At 33.7% G+C, this 13429-nt stretch overlaps 1 protein-coding gene across 2 annotated transcripts; it reads left to right on the forward strand.

The window, feature by feature from the left end:
- Positions 1-6599: 6599 nt before the first annotated feature.
- LOC127834718 (uncharacterized) lies at positions 6600-12201 on the forward strand. 2 transcript variants are annotated; one of them, XM_052360776.1, is made up of 9 exons: positions 6603-6749; positions 7366-7512; positions 8094-8170; positions 8361-8435; positions 8834-8981; positions 10891-11083; positions 11307-11438; positions 11534-11647; positions 11934-12201. In XM_052360776.1, the coding sequence occupies exons 1-9, from the start codon at positions 6728-6730 to the stop codon at positions 12088-12090; spliced, it is 1065 nt and encodes a 354-aa protein (XP_052216736.1). In that variant the 5' UTR covers positions 6603-6727; the 3' UTR covers positions 12091-12201. The 2 variants fall into 2 exon arrangements, with proteins under 2 accessions (XP_052216784.1, XP_052216736.1); XM_052360824.1 differs by lacking the exon at positions 8361-8435 and having other exon boundaries at positions 6600-6749.
- Positions 12202-13429: the final 1228 nt, after the last annotated feature.

Below are 13429 nucleotides of genomic sequence, written 5' to 3' on the forward strand. Positions count from 1 at the left end.
ACATCAAAACAGTTTGTGTGCGCCCCTTTATATTCGGAAGATAGTCAGCGCCAGAGCTTTTAAAGTATGTGTCTGTTAAAGTCTGGTAAAGTCTGTGTTCTCATATTCAGTAATTGCTACCCTTTTGCATTATGTGCATTAGTATATTTTAGATCATGCACTTATTGTTGTTATCTATTTTGATATAATTTTTACCTAAATATTTTTAAACCGTTAAACTTATTAAAATTTAAGGGACCGTCAACCACGAATGACGAAAAAAGAAACGTCTTAAATACCGTATTTTTTTACAATTATTAGTTTATATTGATTCAAATATCACGACTGGTATATTACATTACTTGAAAAAAGTTCATATTTTCAGAATATTCGGTAATAAAATTTCGCGATGTGAAATCGAAAATACATCACGAAAATAGGTGACATAACGATATACACACTATAAATAACGCAAGTAGATTGATCATTTTATATAAAAAATATATAATACAATTCACAACGCATGCACAATTTGCATTCCTGGGCTTACCACGTGACGATGATGATCAATCTACTGGCGTTATTTATAGTTAACTGGTACCTGTACCCATTAAAATGTATTACCGAATATACTGAAAATATGAAAACTTAACAAATTTTTTCAAGTAATGTAATGTACCAGTCGTGATATTTTAATCAATATATAGAGGATATTTGTTGGATTCGGTGGATTATCGATTTTAATTCACGAGTGATTATAGAAAATAATATTTTCACGAGTGGCGCAGCCACGAGTGAAAATATATATTTGATATGATCACGAGTGAATTAAAATCGATAATGCACCGAAACCAACAAATTTTCTTTTTATTTTATGCTTTTTCACAGTTTATATACATTGTTAAAGAGTTAAACTAAAGAATTACGTTGGGGAAAATGACGTCATTTCGTAAAAAAATGACGTCATTTAACATAAACAGTGAAAATTATCGATAATTCTCACTGATAATTTTCATTGTTTGAAACAGTGAAATTATCAGTATTAATTCACTGATATTTCTCTATAAACCACCGGAAAGCATAAAATAAAAACTAATAATTGTAAAAAAAATACGGTATTTAGAACTTTTTTTTTCGTCATTCGTGGTTGACTGTCCCTTTTAAGTATAAAGCTTTGAACAAGCCGTCGTTCCAGCAGTGTAATCGTGACCTCACTTAAAACCATTGCTTTCAGTCCTTTAAGGTATCAAGGTCAGTTCACGGTCATTAGAAAATTCGTTATAGAAACGCTGTCGCGTGAACTAGGCGAACTTGAAGTTTATTTTGACCAGAAATATCTTATATGAAGATATTCGGCTAAATTATTATGTTGTGTAAATAATAGATTTTCAACACTTTTAGATAAATACTTTTTGATTCATTGAATAAGAATTATTCAACCATTTTGCCAATGTATTAAGGATGAGGGCGATGATTCACGATACTATTAACAATCGAATCAAATTACAATATCCGACAAACCATTATGAAAGGTCAGTTCGAAGAGCGCGCGTTGAATATTTCTAATATGTGCGGATGCTTCGTGTGTGCACGGTTAACTGATGTGTTTTCATTTCATGTACATTCTTCTTGTGTATTTCTGGCCTGTATATAGATATATGACCAATAATATCGAATAATGCGAAATAAGGCACGAAATCTGGCGCAACATCCCGTAATTGATTTGCGTGTGATGCAGCTATTCATAAGAACTACGCAGAAAAAGGCATTCGCTAATTTTGATCTCATTTATATAACTTTTCATTTTTAATCAACACCAACTACAATCAACGCCCTATATTTTTTTTAAAGATATGTCTTGTCTTAAATAAGAGAATTATAACACATTGTATTAACCTACTAATAAACCACAGGGCGATAGCGGATTCATGCGCGGCAAGAGTGAAAGTGTGTGTGGCGGGAAGAAGCAATAATAAATACATTTAAAGGAAAACAGTTTTCCACAATTTAAACATAAGCGTTTTATAGCTCACATCTGAATTGTTGCTATCGAAACGATATCATGGCATCTGAGAACGAATTAAACGCGTTGTTCCTAAAACAGTTATTTTGAATTCTTGATATGGATTGAGCATGTGATAATGTCTATTCCACAGGAAAATTAGTATGTAATCATGAGTGAACATTTTAAAGTCAACGTAAGTTGCCATGTGTTCTAGTTTTATTATAACATCACGTGTATGTGATGTTCTCAACATAGTTAAATAAATTAGCGTCATTTTCGGACTTTAAAGATAATGATTTATTGTGTCATCGGCAAAGAACACATGTAAAGCAGTACAGTGCTGGTTTTCAAAAACTCTTTAGTGACATCATTACTTCTTACTTCAGGAAAAAAATCAGATTTTGTTTAAAGGAAATCCTCTTTTTTTTCTAACAATAGGATTACTTACTAATAACTTTAGTAATATTTACTTGTTTGAAACAACCTTATGTAAAAATACAGCTAAATAAGAAACATACAGCGCAATTGTATAAATGGAAGGAATTTACTTACGTTTTCGCTCAAGAGCTTTGTCCATTACGACCTTTGTAACCCTTGAACAAATGATATATTAATGTTTGAAGTCCACCGTGCATTCGGACCCTATGAACTATATTTTACGATTAAATATCAACGCTTGATGTCCAACTAATGGACATTTAAATCCATAAACTCGATATATAGTGAGACAGAATGATAACAAATATACGCACATTAAAAATATATTTGTGAATTCTTTAGTAAAATACATGAACATGGGCATATGGACCCTCGTCAATAATGCGGCCACACAGGTAGCCACTGAATCATTTCTAGAAAGTGAGGGTTCTGCAAAATGAAAATCGTTTTATAAACTGAACAAGTCAAATAATTCATAGAGGGATTACAACGACAGAACTTTAATGTGCCATTTTTTTTCTAAATTACATAACACAGTCTTTCGTATTCACTATAATCAGTAACAAGTGCTGTCAAAGAACAGCGCGCTCGACTATTCGAGTGCTTGACAGTATAACGTAAGCCATCATGGGGAAATTGTTCACATTCCATAATTTATAAGACGATCTGTCAAAAATAAAAAAAAAGGAAAAAAACAATTTTATTTTTATTTTTTTTTTTTGGGGGGGGGGTAGTTGAGAGGACGTATAATGTGGGGTGTGGTCATGTATAAGACGATCTTTCAAAAAAAAAAAAAAAAAAAAATTTTTTTGGGGGGGGGGATAGAGGGGGGGGGGAGTAGGGGGGTGAGAGGGGGGGGGTATACTGTGGATGTGGTAATTAATTAGATGATGTTTAAAAAAAAAATTGGGGGGGGGGGGAGTAGGGGGGGTGGGGGTGAGAGGGGGGTATAATGTGGGTGGGGTAATTTATTAGATGTTGTATAAAACAAAACAAAAAAAAATTTTTTTTGGGGGGGGGGAGGTTTGGGGGGGGGGGGAGGGATTCTGGATAGGGGCGTGGGGTATTGTTTGGTTGTAATCCATTGTGGTAATAAGGTATGTGTTGTTTTGTGAAAGTGATAATAAAATGTGATCACAAATAAAGAAGTAATGGCAATTTAAGCAAAATGTTCAATTATATAAGTGTAAAAGGGGCCATAAGTATGTCAAAATGCTTGATACAGTGGTATGCTCTTGTTTATAAGTTGGGGTCATGTTGGTAAACAAGTATGCATAATATAAAAGAAATATGTCAAAGGATATAGGAAATATAATTTGTGGTAGTACGCAAAGTTTAACATAGATTTATCAATAATATGCATATTCTAAGTATAAAAGGGGCAATAATTCTGTCAAAATGCTTGATGGAGTTGTCTGCTCTTATTAAGAGGTTCGGGTCATGATGTTTAACAAGTATGCAAAATATGAAAGCAATATGTCAAGGGACATTTAAAATAGTTGGGGTAGTACGCAAACTTTAACATCTGCTGCCAATTGTAAGTGGAAAAGGGGCCATACTTATGACAAAATGCTTGATAGAGTTGTCTGCTCTTGTTTATAGGTTGGGGTCATGATGGTTAACAAGTATCCAAAATATGAAAGCAATATGTCAAGAGACATTGAAAATAGTTAGGGTAGTACGCAAACTTTAACATTTGCTGCATATTGTAAGTGGAAAAGGGGTCATTATTATGACAAAATGCTTGATAGAGTTGTCTGCTCTTGTTTATAGGTTGGGGTCATATTGGTTAACAAGTATGCAAAATATGAATGCTATATGTCAAGGGACATTGAAAATATTTGGGGTAGTACGCAAACTTTAACATTTGCTGCCTATTCTAAGTGGAAAAGGGGCAATAATTATGACAAAATTCTTGATAGAGTTGTCTGCTCTTGGGGTAGTACGAAAACTTTAACATTTGCACGCTAACGCTAACGCAGACACTAACGCAGACGCTAACGCCGACGCCGGGGTGAGTAGGATAGCTCCACTTTATATATTTTATATATAATAGTCGAGCTAAAAACGATGACAAATGATACAACGTTGAACCATATCACTGCATTGTGAATTAATCACAAAAGGACATCACATATCCGTTGCAACAAACTCATTGGAACTAAAGTTACTATTCGGGGATTGTTATCATGAGTGATTGTAATGATTGTAATGATGATGACGATGAGCTGGGGGAAACGAAAGCGGAGGAAGATTTAGTATTGTTCATTGTGTAGCTGGGTTTTTTTCTTAAGAAGCATGTTGTTACCTTGCTATCTGCTGATGCTGATGATGAAAACGATGATGGCGATGTTAATGTTATCTTTTTCTTTACATATAATTCAAGCAATTGAAACCATTGCATGTTTGATATGATGTCTAACATGACAGGCGTGCACTTGTCGTTGACCGTGTGAATCACCTTGTTTCTGGCTATCATTCGGCCGTCGTTGGCCGCTTCTGGCCTATGGAGAAATTGTTGGCTCGAGTGAAACAGAACTGTCATGCTGAATGTGCAGTTGAAAACTATTTCAGAAAGTCGTCATCATTCTCAATCTAAATGCTCAAACAAAGTCACTGTTAATTTTCAAACTTAATGCTAAATGCGTTGTGGTTTTTAAGATCACAGACCGACGCCATATTTCATGAAATCAATACAGTAGAATATATATATGCATTGAATGTCAATGATAATTCCATTATTATTATCCGTTATTTTCCATTATTTGTAATTGTAATTGTCTGTAATATATTGTAATATTTAATCAAATTTGTCAGTTTCCATACGCCCAAATAAGTGTTTTCATCAACTCGGTACAACAGAGGGGGTAATCACGTGATAGTCAAGCTGGCGACGTCTGTACCGAGACAGTTAGTTTTCGCCGTTTTATACCCTTTATTACTTATGTTTATTTTTTAAATGACGCTCACTTTCCAGCTATATCAGTAAAAAGGTGATTAGCGTTTATTTCGTATTTAAATTTACTTTATATCTTGACTTTACTCGGTGCAAATTTTCTTAGTGGTGCCCTAATTAGGTCATCCCGCCAAGAAATTTTGCACCGAGTAAAGTCGAGATATGGAGCGAATATTACTTAGAAATAAAAGTCAGTAACTTTCTTTCTAATATGGCTGGAAAGTGGGCGGGATAAAAAATAATAATACAAGTAATAAAGGGTATAAAACGACGAAAAATACCTGCCTCGGCATGGACGTCGCCATCTTGTTTGTCACGTGATTACCCCCTCTGGTACAAGCAAGACAACATAATTATAATTTTTTTTTTAGACTTGGTGCCCAATGGTTACTATTAAAGATTTAAGGTTTCCGGTAAGTGAACCAAATTTAAGCAAGATGTGTATCGGTATATACCTGGAATTCAAAGTGACGTCTCGGCTATTGTGACGATATGCCAAATTTTATATTTTGCAACCTCCTTATTCTACACTGTACGTATTGGACTATAAAGTAACGAGCCCGACGATTTATTTAAGGGCAGTAAAGAATTGCTTTGTTCATTGATACTTATTTCATATATAATAATTTCATTTCTACCAGTACGCCGCTTGTCGTATGTGTCAAAAAAATATTTTACCACGTCCTGAGTGTTTTTTCGCCCTCTGCTGGAGTGCAAAGGATTTCTATTTATTTATGTATCTCTTTGGAAACTGTGACAAAGTCCCATAAAATCTTAAGCTTTAACTTAATACATGGACAAGGCTAATTTTGAGAATAAAGGCATTCCTTTTCAGGGGAAGGCAGCGCTTACATTTAGAGTTTGTATAAATATGATTGTACATAGGACTGGGAGTGCTATCGTTAAAACGCTCATTTTACAAAAGCGACTACTTAAAACAAAATACGCCCGTTTACAGGCTTGGATAATTGATCTGCGAACGATACATACATTTGTTATACAAAAGGTGGCACAGGAAATAATGAACACAGCAAGAAATCTGGCAACACTATAAAATCATGTATTCAATTTTTTACATATTACTCAAATTTAATTTAAATGATTTTGTGCAATCTCAAGTTAGATCTGCTAGTAAACTACATACACGTCAAAGTTCAGCATAATATCTTCGTGCAAACATCAGTTATTGATCATAAACTGTTTCATTCAGTCACGGAGCACTTAAAGAGCTATATTCCGACCTTTTCTATCGAGTGAACTATATCAAGACATCCATCGGTGCACTCATTCTAATTGGAACGGCGCCAAGACTGAGACTAAAGGACAAACCAAACAATTCCTATACGGCGATGATGTTTGTCCTTATATGGGGTAAGTGTGTTTTAAACATACATATGCGTAAGTTATCGGCTAATAGCTTAAAGGTCAATGTTAGTATTTATTGTAAAATTTTAAAATGGGCACTTTTTTGTGAACACATGTGTTTTCCGTTCCCTCACTTTGTAATGATATATGTAAAAATATCTTGCCAAAGATTTTTATTTTAATTATTTCGTTTGTGACGCACAAGATTCACACTATTACCTTCAAGGTCCGGGTCTTTACAAGAGGCATAATGCCAATCAAGAACTGTGTGTTTGTCGAAATAGGGTTCGTCTACATAAAAGCTTTGATTAACTACACGAGACACAATATGTGCCACACAATATGTGCCACACACAAAGTGACTCTCTGGATTGTCATACTCCCAAAGTAAAATAACAGTACTGATTTGTAAATCAGTACTGTATTTGTTGTATTAAAAACAATAAACAACACCTACATATATAGTATACATTTGCAATATGTTCTATGCAGACTATAGGCATTTTATTCAAATTATTTTGTAATAGGAACTTGTCTTGCAAATTTGGATACAAACGTTTTCTATGAAATACTGAATATGTGTGTCTTTGCTAAGGCGTACTCATATAAGTAATATTACCAGGTGTCATCTTGCTGATTCCTGCAGCAGCGGGTGATGCGGCGCCACCGTGCGACGACTTCGACACTTCCGGTTGTGTCAGTAACCCAAGTCTTTGTCAAGATCCAGTCCTTTCTTTGGTTACGTGCCCAAAGACATGCAACAAATGCCGTGAGTATCAAGACGACCAGATGGAACATAAGCTTACATAAAAATTGTACATACGAAAACGTAATAATACATGTCGACATTTAAGAATTTTTAAAGCATGTTATAGTGCATTTCTCAACATATTTGCATACTTACTTGAGTTGGCAGAAAAAGTTGCTTATGGACCAATTACCAACAAATACATTACATTGCATTAAAATCGGTCGAATAATACAGATGTGTTCATAAGTATTTACCGTACAGTTTCTACACGACAGAACGTAGTTGCCTCTTTAGTATGTACATTACGTTTGTATCATAGGAATAGTACACATAACATATGCAAAAAAGGTTTCAAACATGAATACTATTTAATTCATTTCTTACAAACGATATTATTTTCAGTAAAACAAAAGCTATATTCTTTCATTAGAACCGATTATCTTTAAAATTCATTGAAACAAAGAAACACTTAGGTAAAGTTTATACAATATAGACAATCTTTTACCTTTTGCTGCCCTATTGTAGCGAGAACATAAAAGAAAATCTCCATCATCAGAATACATGTAAATTGAATGCTTTCTTGCTGTTGTTGGTTTCAGCGTTTTACTGCTATAACTGCGATTCCGTCATAAATGTCACATCGTGCACAAACATAACGACGTGTCCATCAGACATGGTATTTAAGTGGATAATGTATATTAATTTTTAACTTTTTTTTTCTTTCAAGTGTATTAATAAAAATCATAATCATAATCAAAGTAATAATAATAATAATAAATAATAATAATAATAATAATATAATAATAATAATAACAACAATACGATGTAATACTCAACAATGGTAAATAACATAATATTATTAACAGACCTGCATGTTCAAACAAGTAACGTCGAGCGCGGATGGTCATGAAGAATACACTATGCAGTGCGTGGATAAGGCGGTATATAAAAACTTTATTATATGTCCAACGGATGAACATCTATATATATATATATATATATATATATATATATATATATATATATATATATATATATATACCCTTCATGTATAATCTTTACTTTCGATACGGGTTAATCTTAAATGTTCGCGTATTTGCGTTTCATTGGTTCCCGGTAATACTTAAATCTATATATACTTTAATACTGTCGACTTCTGATGTTAATAATACTAAGAGTTCTGTTTACTATGTTGCATATGCAACTACTACCATAACCACTGTAACCGCTTTAACTACTTCAACTCTTGTTATTACTTTTGTGTATAATTATAAATCTGTATGATGTCATCATAAATGTATATTGTTTTATCGTTGACATCATATACCTATTGATTTAGGTTTGTAACAGTACTAAACGTTCTCTACATGAACGTAATGTTCAGAAGTTTTGCTGCGCAGACAATTACTGTAACCACGTGCCAACAATGACGACACCTGTCACAATGGCAACACAACCAATGGTTCAGTCGACAATCTCTTCAACTGGTATGTTGCTCCTTTCAAAGTAAAAGATCAATGTCAAAACCAGATTCATGAAAAAAGCAAAATGTCGTATTATGATGAACCTCGGCACTGTCGCCGAAAAATCACCTTCTACAGGCATTTAGAACAAAAAACGAGTTCAACAGAACAAGTGTTAATTCAACGCATGTTTGATAAAACGTTGTAGTTTCACAATTTCTGCGCCCGCATAAAAACACAGCTTTAAAGATTGAATTGAAAGAAAAAGAAATTCAGTTATGAGTTGAACAATATTCATATGCGTAATGAAAAACATTCAGTTACATAAAAGGGGCCTTTTCACGTTTTGGTAAATTGACAAAATAAAAAAAAACATTGTTTCAGATTCGCAAATTTTCGTTGTAGTTATGATATGTGTGAGGAAACAGTAATACTGAACATTTTCGATTCTCTAAAATATCCTTTTTATGCATCTTTTGACGATTTAAAAATCTGCAAATTAAAAAGCGTTGCAATGCGAATGTAACATAACAGCATATAATGTTAAATACAATATTAAGGGTTCTATAAAGAAAATATTTGAATGGTAGAAACAATTATAACATAAATAAAGTTTGGAAATTTAATAATAAATATTTATGATATATTGGCTATGATTATAGGATTTGAAGATTATTATTATTTGTTAAATTATAAATAATATAAGAGTATACATAAAATAAAACTGTAATTAAGATCTCTTGCAAGCAAAAACCAGAATACCTTTACATGCATTGCTAAAGTAGGCTAAATCATAAATTTGTAAGGTAAATAATAAGATACTATAGACGAATGAATCTGTTATTCAGCAATGTGTATTTAACAATCTTTTAAATCCATTGAACTGTGCGAGTACCGACGATTACAAAAATACCTTATTATCGCCACAAATAGTCAAATCAGATGTTTCGAAGGATTATTCGATAAATGGATAAACACATGAATACTTTGGTTAGTACATTCCCGGGGGTGTCATATTGGAACAATAATTTAGCGGTCAGCCAATCGGCAAGTAACAAGTATGAAGGAAATTCTTTGACCAAACCAATTAGAAATCAACGAATAGTCAGTTGAACGCTTTGACCAATCAAATATGTTATAAGGAATTTTGTTATTTTATGTTGATGGTATTTCAGTATAAAACGAGATGTTTTATGTAGCAAAACAATTCCGCGGTTAGATTTGATAGAAGGGCATTGTTGCTTGCTTTCGCGGGCAAAAAAACACGTTGTGTTGTGTTAATAAGCAGAAATAAAACGTAAAGAAATCAGAATTGGACTCTGTTTACGTTTATTGTGTCACGACGAACTATGTGACACGAAACGATTGAATAATTTGGATAGTTCTGTTGTTGTCGTTATATTTTGGAATACAACGAGGATTGCTTATATAAAGTATAAAATACATCACTCATTTTATGAGCACGGATGGTCTGAGCAATCGACTTTTACTTCAGGGATCAGTGGTTCGAGCCCAGTTGAGGGTTCCTTTTTTATTTCTTTAATTTTATTCTTGACTTTTACTGGAGCTTTTTTTATATCCAATGTTTACATTTATCAATATAAAGCATTTAATGACAAACTTCAATACATGCCAAAATCTGTGTACAGGCCCCTTTAATATTTTCTTGTCGGCATGTGCGTTTATGGTACACAAAAGGAACACTAATTCAGACAAAACATAATTAAAAGTATACATAAAGCAATCAAATATATAAATGTGCACTCTTTTTGTACCTTTTGAGGGAGAAATCGTTTTAAATACATTCATTTCCGGCAAGCGACCAATAATTCCCCCGTAAACAGCGCAACTCATACACATTCATAAACTGGGATGTACACTTTATATCGTTCATTGCAGAACATAACATACCATTTTTATTTTCTTTCCGCAGCCCGACTTGTCACAAATTGCAACAAGGACGTCATTTTTATTATGGAGGAATCTAATCGAGTGCCGAGCATTGAGCCAAGCAGAAAGTTCATGCTCGACATTGTTGCTGGTTTGGATATCGGACCGAACGCCTCGCTTGTAGCACTTCTGAGCCACAACGACCTTTACGACCCCGTTGGATGGCCTCTGACCAAGTTAGCAAGAAGCCCTCTTCTAAAACATCTCTTGCTTCGATAATTCACATGAGTAAAGTAAACTAACGTGTTTTATCATTTAAATTGTCCTCGGCATTTATTGTAGCTGTTTGGTAAAAAACATATTTTTAAATGCCACGTTGGAAAGAAACAGAATATACACTATGTAATGGTTTCGCATATTTCTTGCCATACATTTTCATTACCCAACACATATTACCAGGTATCCGACTAAGACGAGTCTTCTGCAGGCTATTAGTCTGACACAAAGGCATCCGTGGCCACCAAATCCTGATCCATTGGTCGGCATCCAGATGTACCTGTGGGGAGTCGCTAACGGGCAACAGGGAAACAGGTAAGTGTCTCCCAGTGCTATACTTAGCATTTCCTGGTAAAAGTCGGTGACCTTATTATAACTTATTGTTGTTTGTGGTTTCTCTGTGTTTACAGGCCCGATAAAGAAGACGTGGTGATCATTATGACGACGACCGAAATACCGGAACATTTTTCCCCACTTTTGGGAGTATATGAACACCCTTACGTTCTTATCGCAGGACTGAACAGGTTTGTGGGAACATTTGCTCATGTGTATGCTCATGTTCATGGTCTACTTTACATTATAAAAACCTATTAATCAGAATACGTTTGACGAATACTACCAAATAAGAAGACATTAGAAGGGACAGAAAAACTGCCTCAATACAATACAATACAATACAATACATTGAAATAAAGTAAGGTAATATAAGCTTTGTGAAATCAAATTATCGTTTAAAGAGACGGATCATTATATGTGATTCCCAAGTTGAACTACAGCTTTAAAGATGTTCATTTATTATTTATGAAACAGGCAGAGCAACAATGTGATCTGGATAGGGATTGGCCATGGAATAAGCGACAGGACACTGTCCCTTGTTACTAAGGATTCAAATCACCGATTCCACCTTTCTTCGGTATACGAGATGCCAAACGTCTCTCAGAGAGTGGCTGACTTGATTTGTCCTTAGATTTGCAATTGCACATTTTTATTGTTACACAATTAAAACCCTTTAAACAACACCAGCTTTGCAAATCGATATATGCTCCGTACGTCTAATAAATGTCTTGTATATCTTCAATGCCTTTATTTATTCTTGTTCATTTGACTTTTAAATCATAAATATGGTGTACTGTACCTCTTGACTCCTTGCATTCAACACACAATATGTTACCCTTTGATATCAATACACCGAAACAATGACTCCTGGCATTGTTTTTCTAATGCGTTTTTCTATTGTTAATTAGATATTTGTGAAAATCAAAATTCTCCTGCACATTTAAAATCTCATATTCGTGAACATGGAAAACAAAAATCCATTACACACAAATAAATAATATGACCAATTTTTCTACACCGGTTCAATAACGGAATACTAACTACACAAACCATGCTTAAAGATGTTGCTATAAAAGATAACAATATTATTTATTTTGAAATAGAACTACATGTTTGTATTGAGAATATATGCTTCTTTTACGTGTGAAATGCTTTACTTAAGACGTATTTGATATTTGCATTTTACTTTGAATACAATCATTGCATTTTGGTTCCAGACTAATGACTATTTTGACTGGTGTATGCCGGCATCATTAGTTAATCATTTTGTATATATTTAATTGTTGTGTTGTATATATATATTTACTAATCGATTTGAGAAAATTTAAATGTTTAAAGAGTCGCATGCCACATTTTCATGGACACTTCTTTAATCATCTCAATGACGATGGCACTTCTATTCCCGATTTGTCGACACTTTTTACCAGATTTAACATACTCTATTTAGTGAATCAGAAATGCAGAATTCACTGTGAAATACTGCTATAGCTAGCAGGCAACGCATAAAAATGTGTGTACTGAAGTGAATTAAAAACGAATTACCGAAATGCGTTCTTATCCCTTTGGAATATAATAATGATTTTGTATAAATGTGAAAAATTAATGTGGAACTAACTCGATATGTCTGATATAACAGTCTATATGACCATATATTTTCCAGTTTTCGAGTCACCCAACCGCCGGATCCTCTCATAATACACGAGCTTAAACAATTTTAACTAACGTTTTTTTTTAGCGAAACGGTTGATCTAAAGCATGCATAATTATGTCCTTATAAAGGTAATTAGGCCATTTATTTCTATATTAGATAGCGTGTAATGAAACATCACTCTGCTAAAACTGCTACTTAGATATAAATATCAGCAGCGAAATAGGTCCGTAATTCTTCTAACTCAACCAATATGGTAAATTATGTATTGTCCTTAGTGGTAAAGGAAAGGTCATGGACCGGACGGACTCGTATGCCATGA

This window comes from Dreissena polymorpha, chromosome 1, assembly GCF_020536995.1.
Source record: "Dreissena polymorpha isolate Duluth1 chromosome 1, UMN_Dpol_1.0, whole genome shotgun sequence".
NCBI classification, from domain to species: Eukaryota; Metazoa; Mollusca; class Bivalvia; order Myida; family Dreissenidae; genus Dreissena; species Dreissena polymorpha.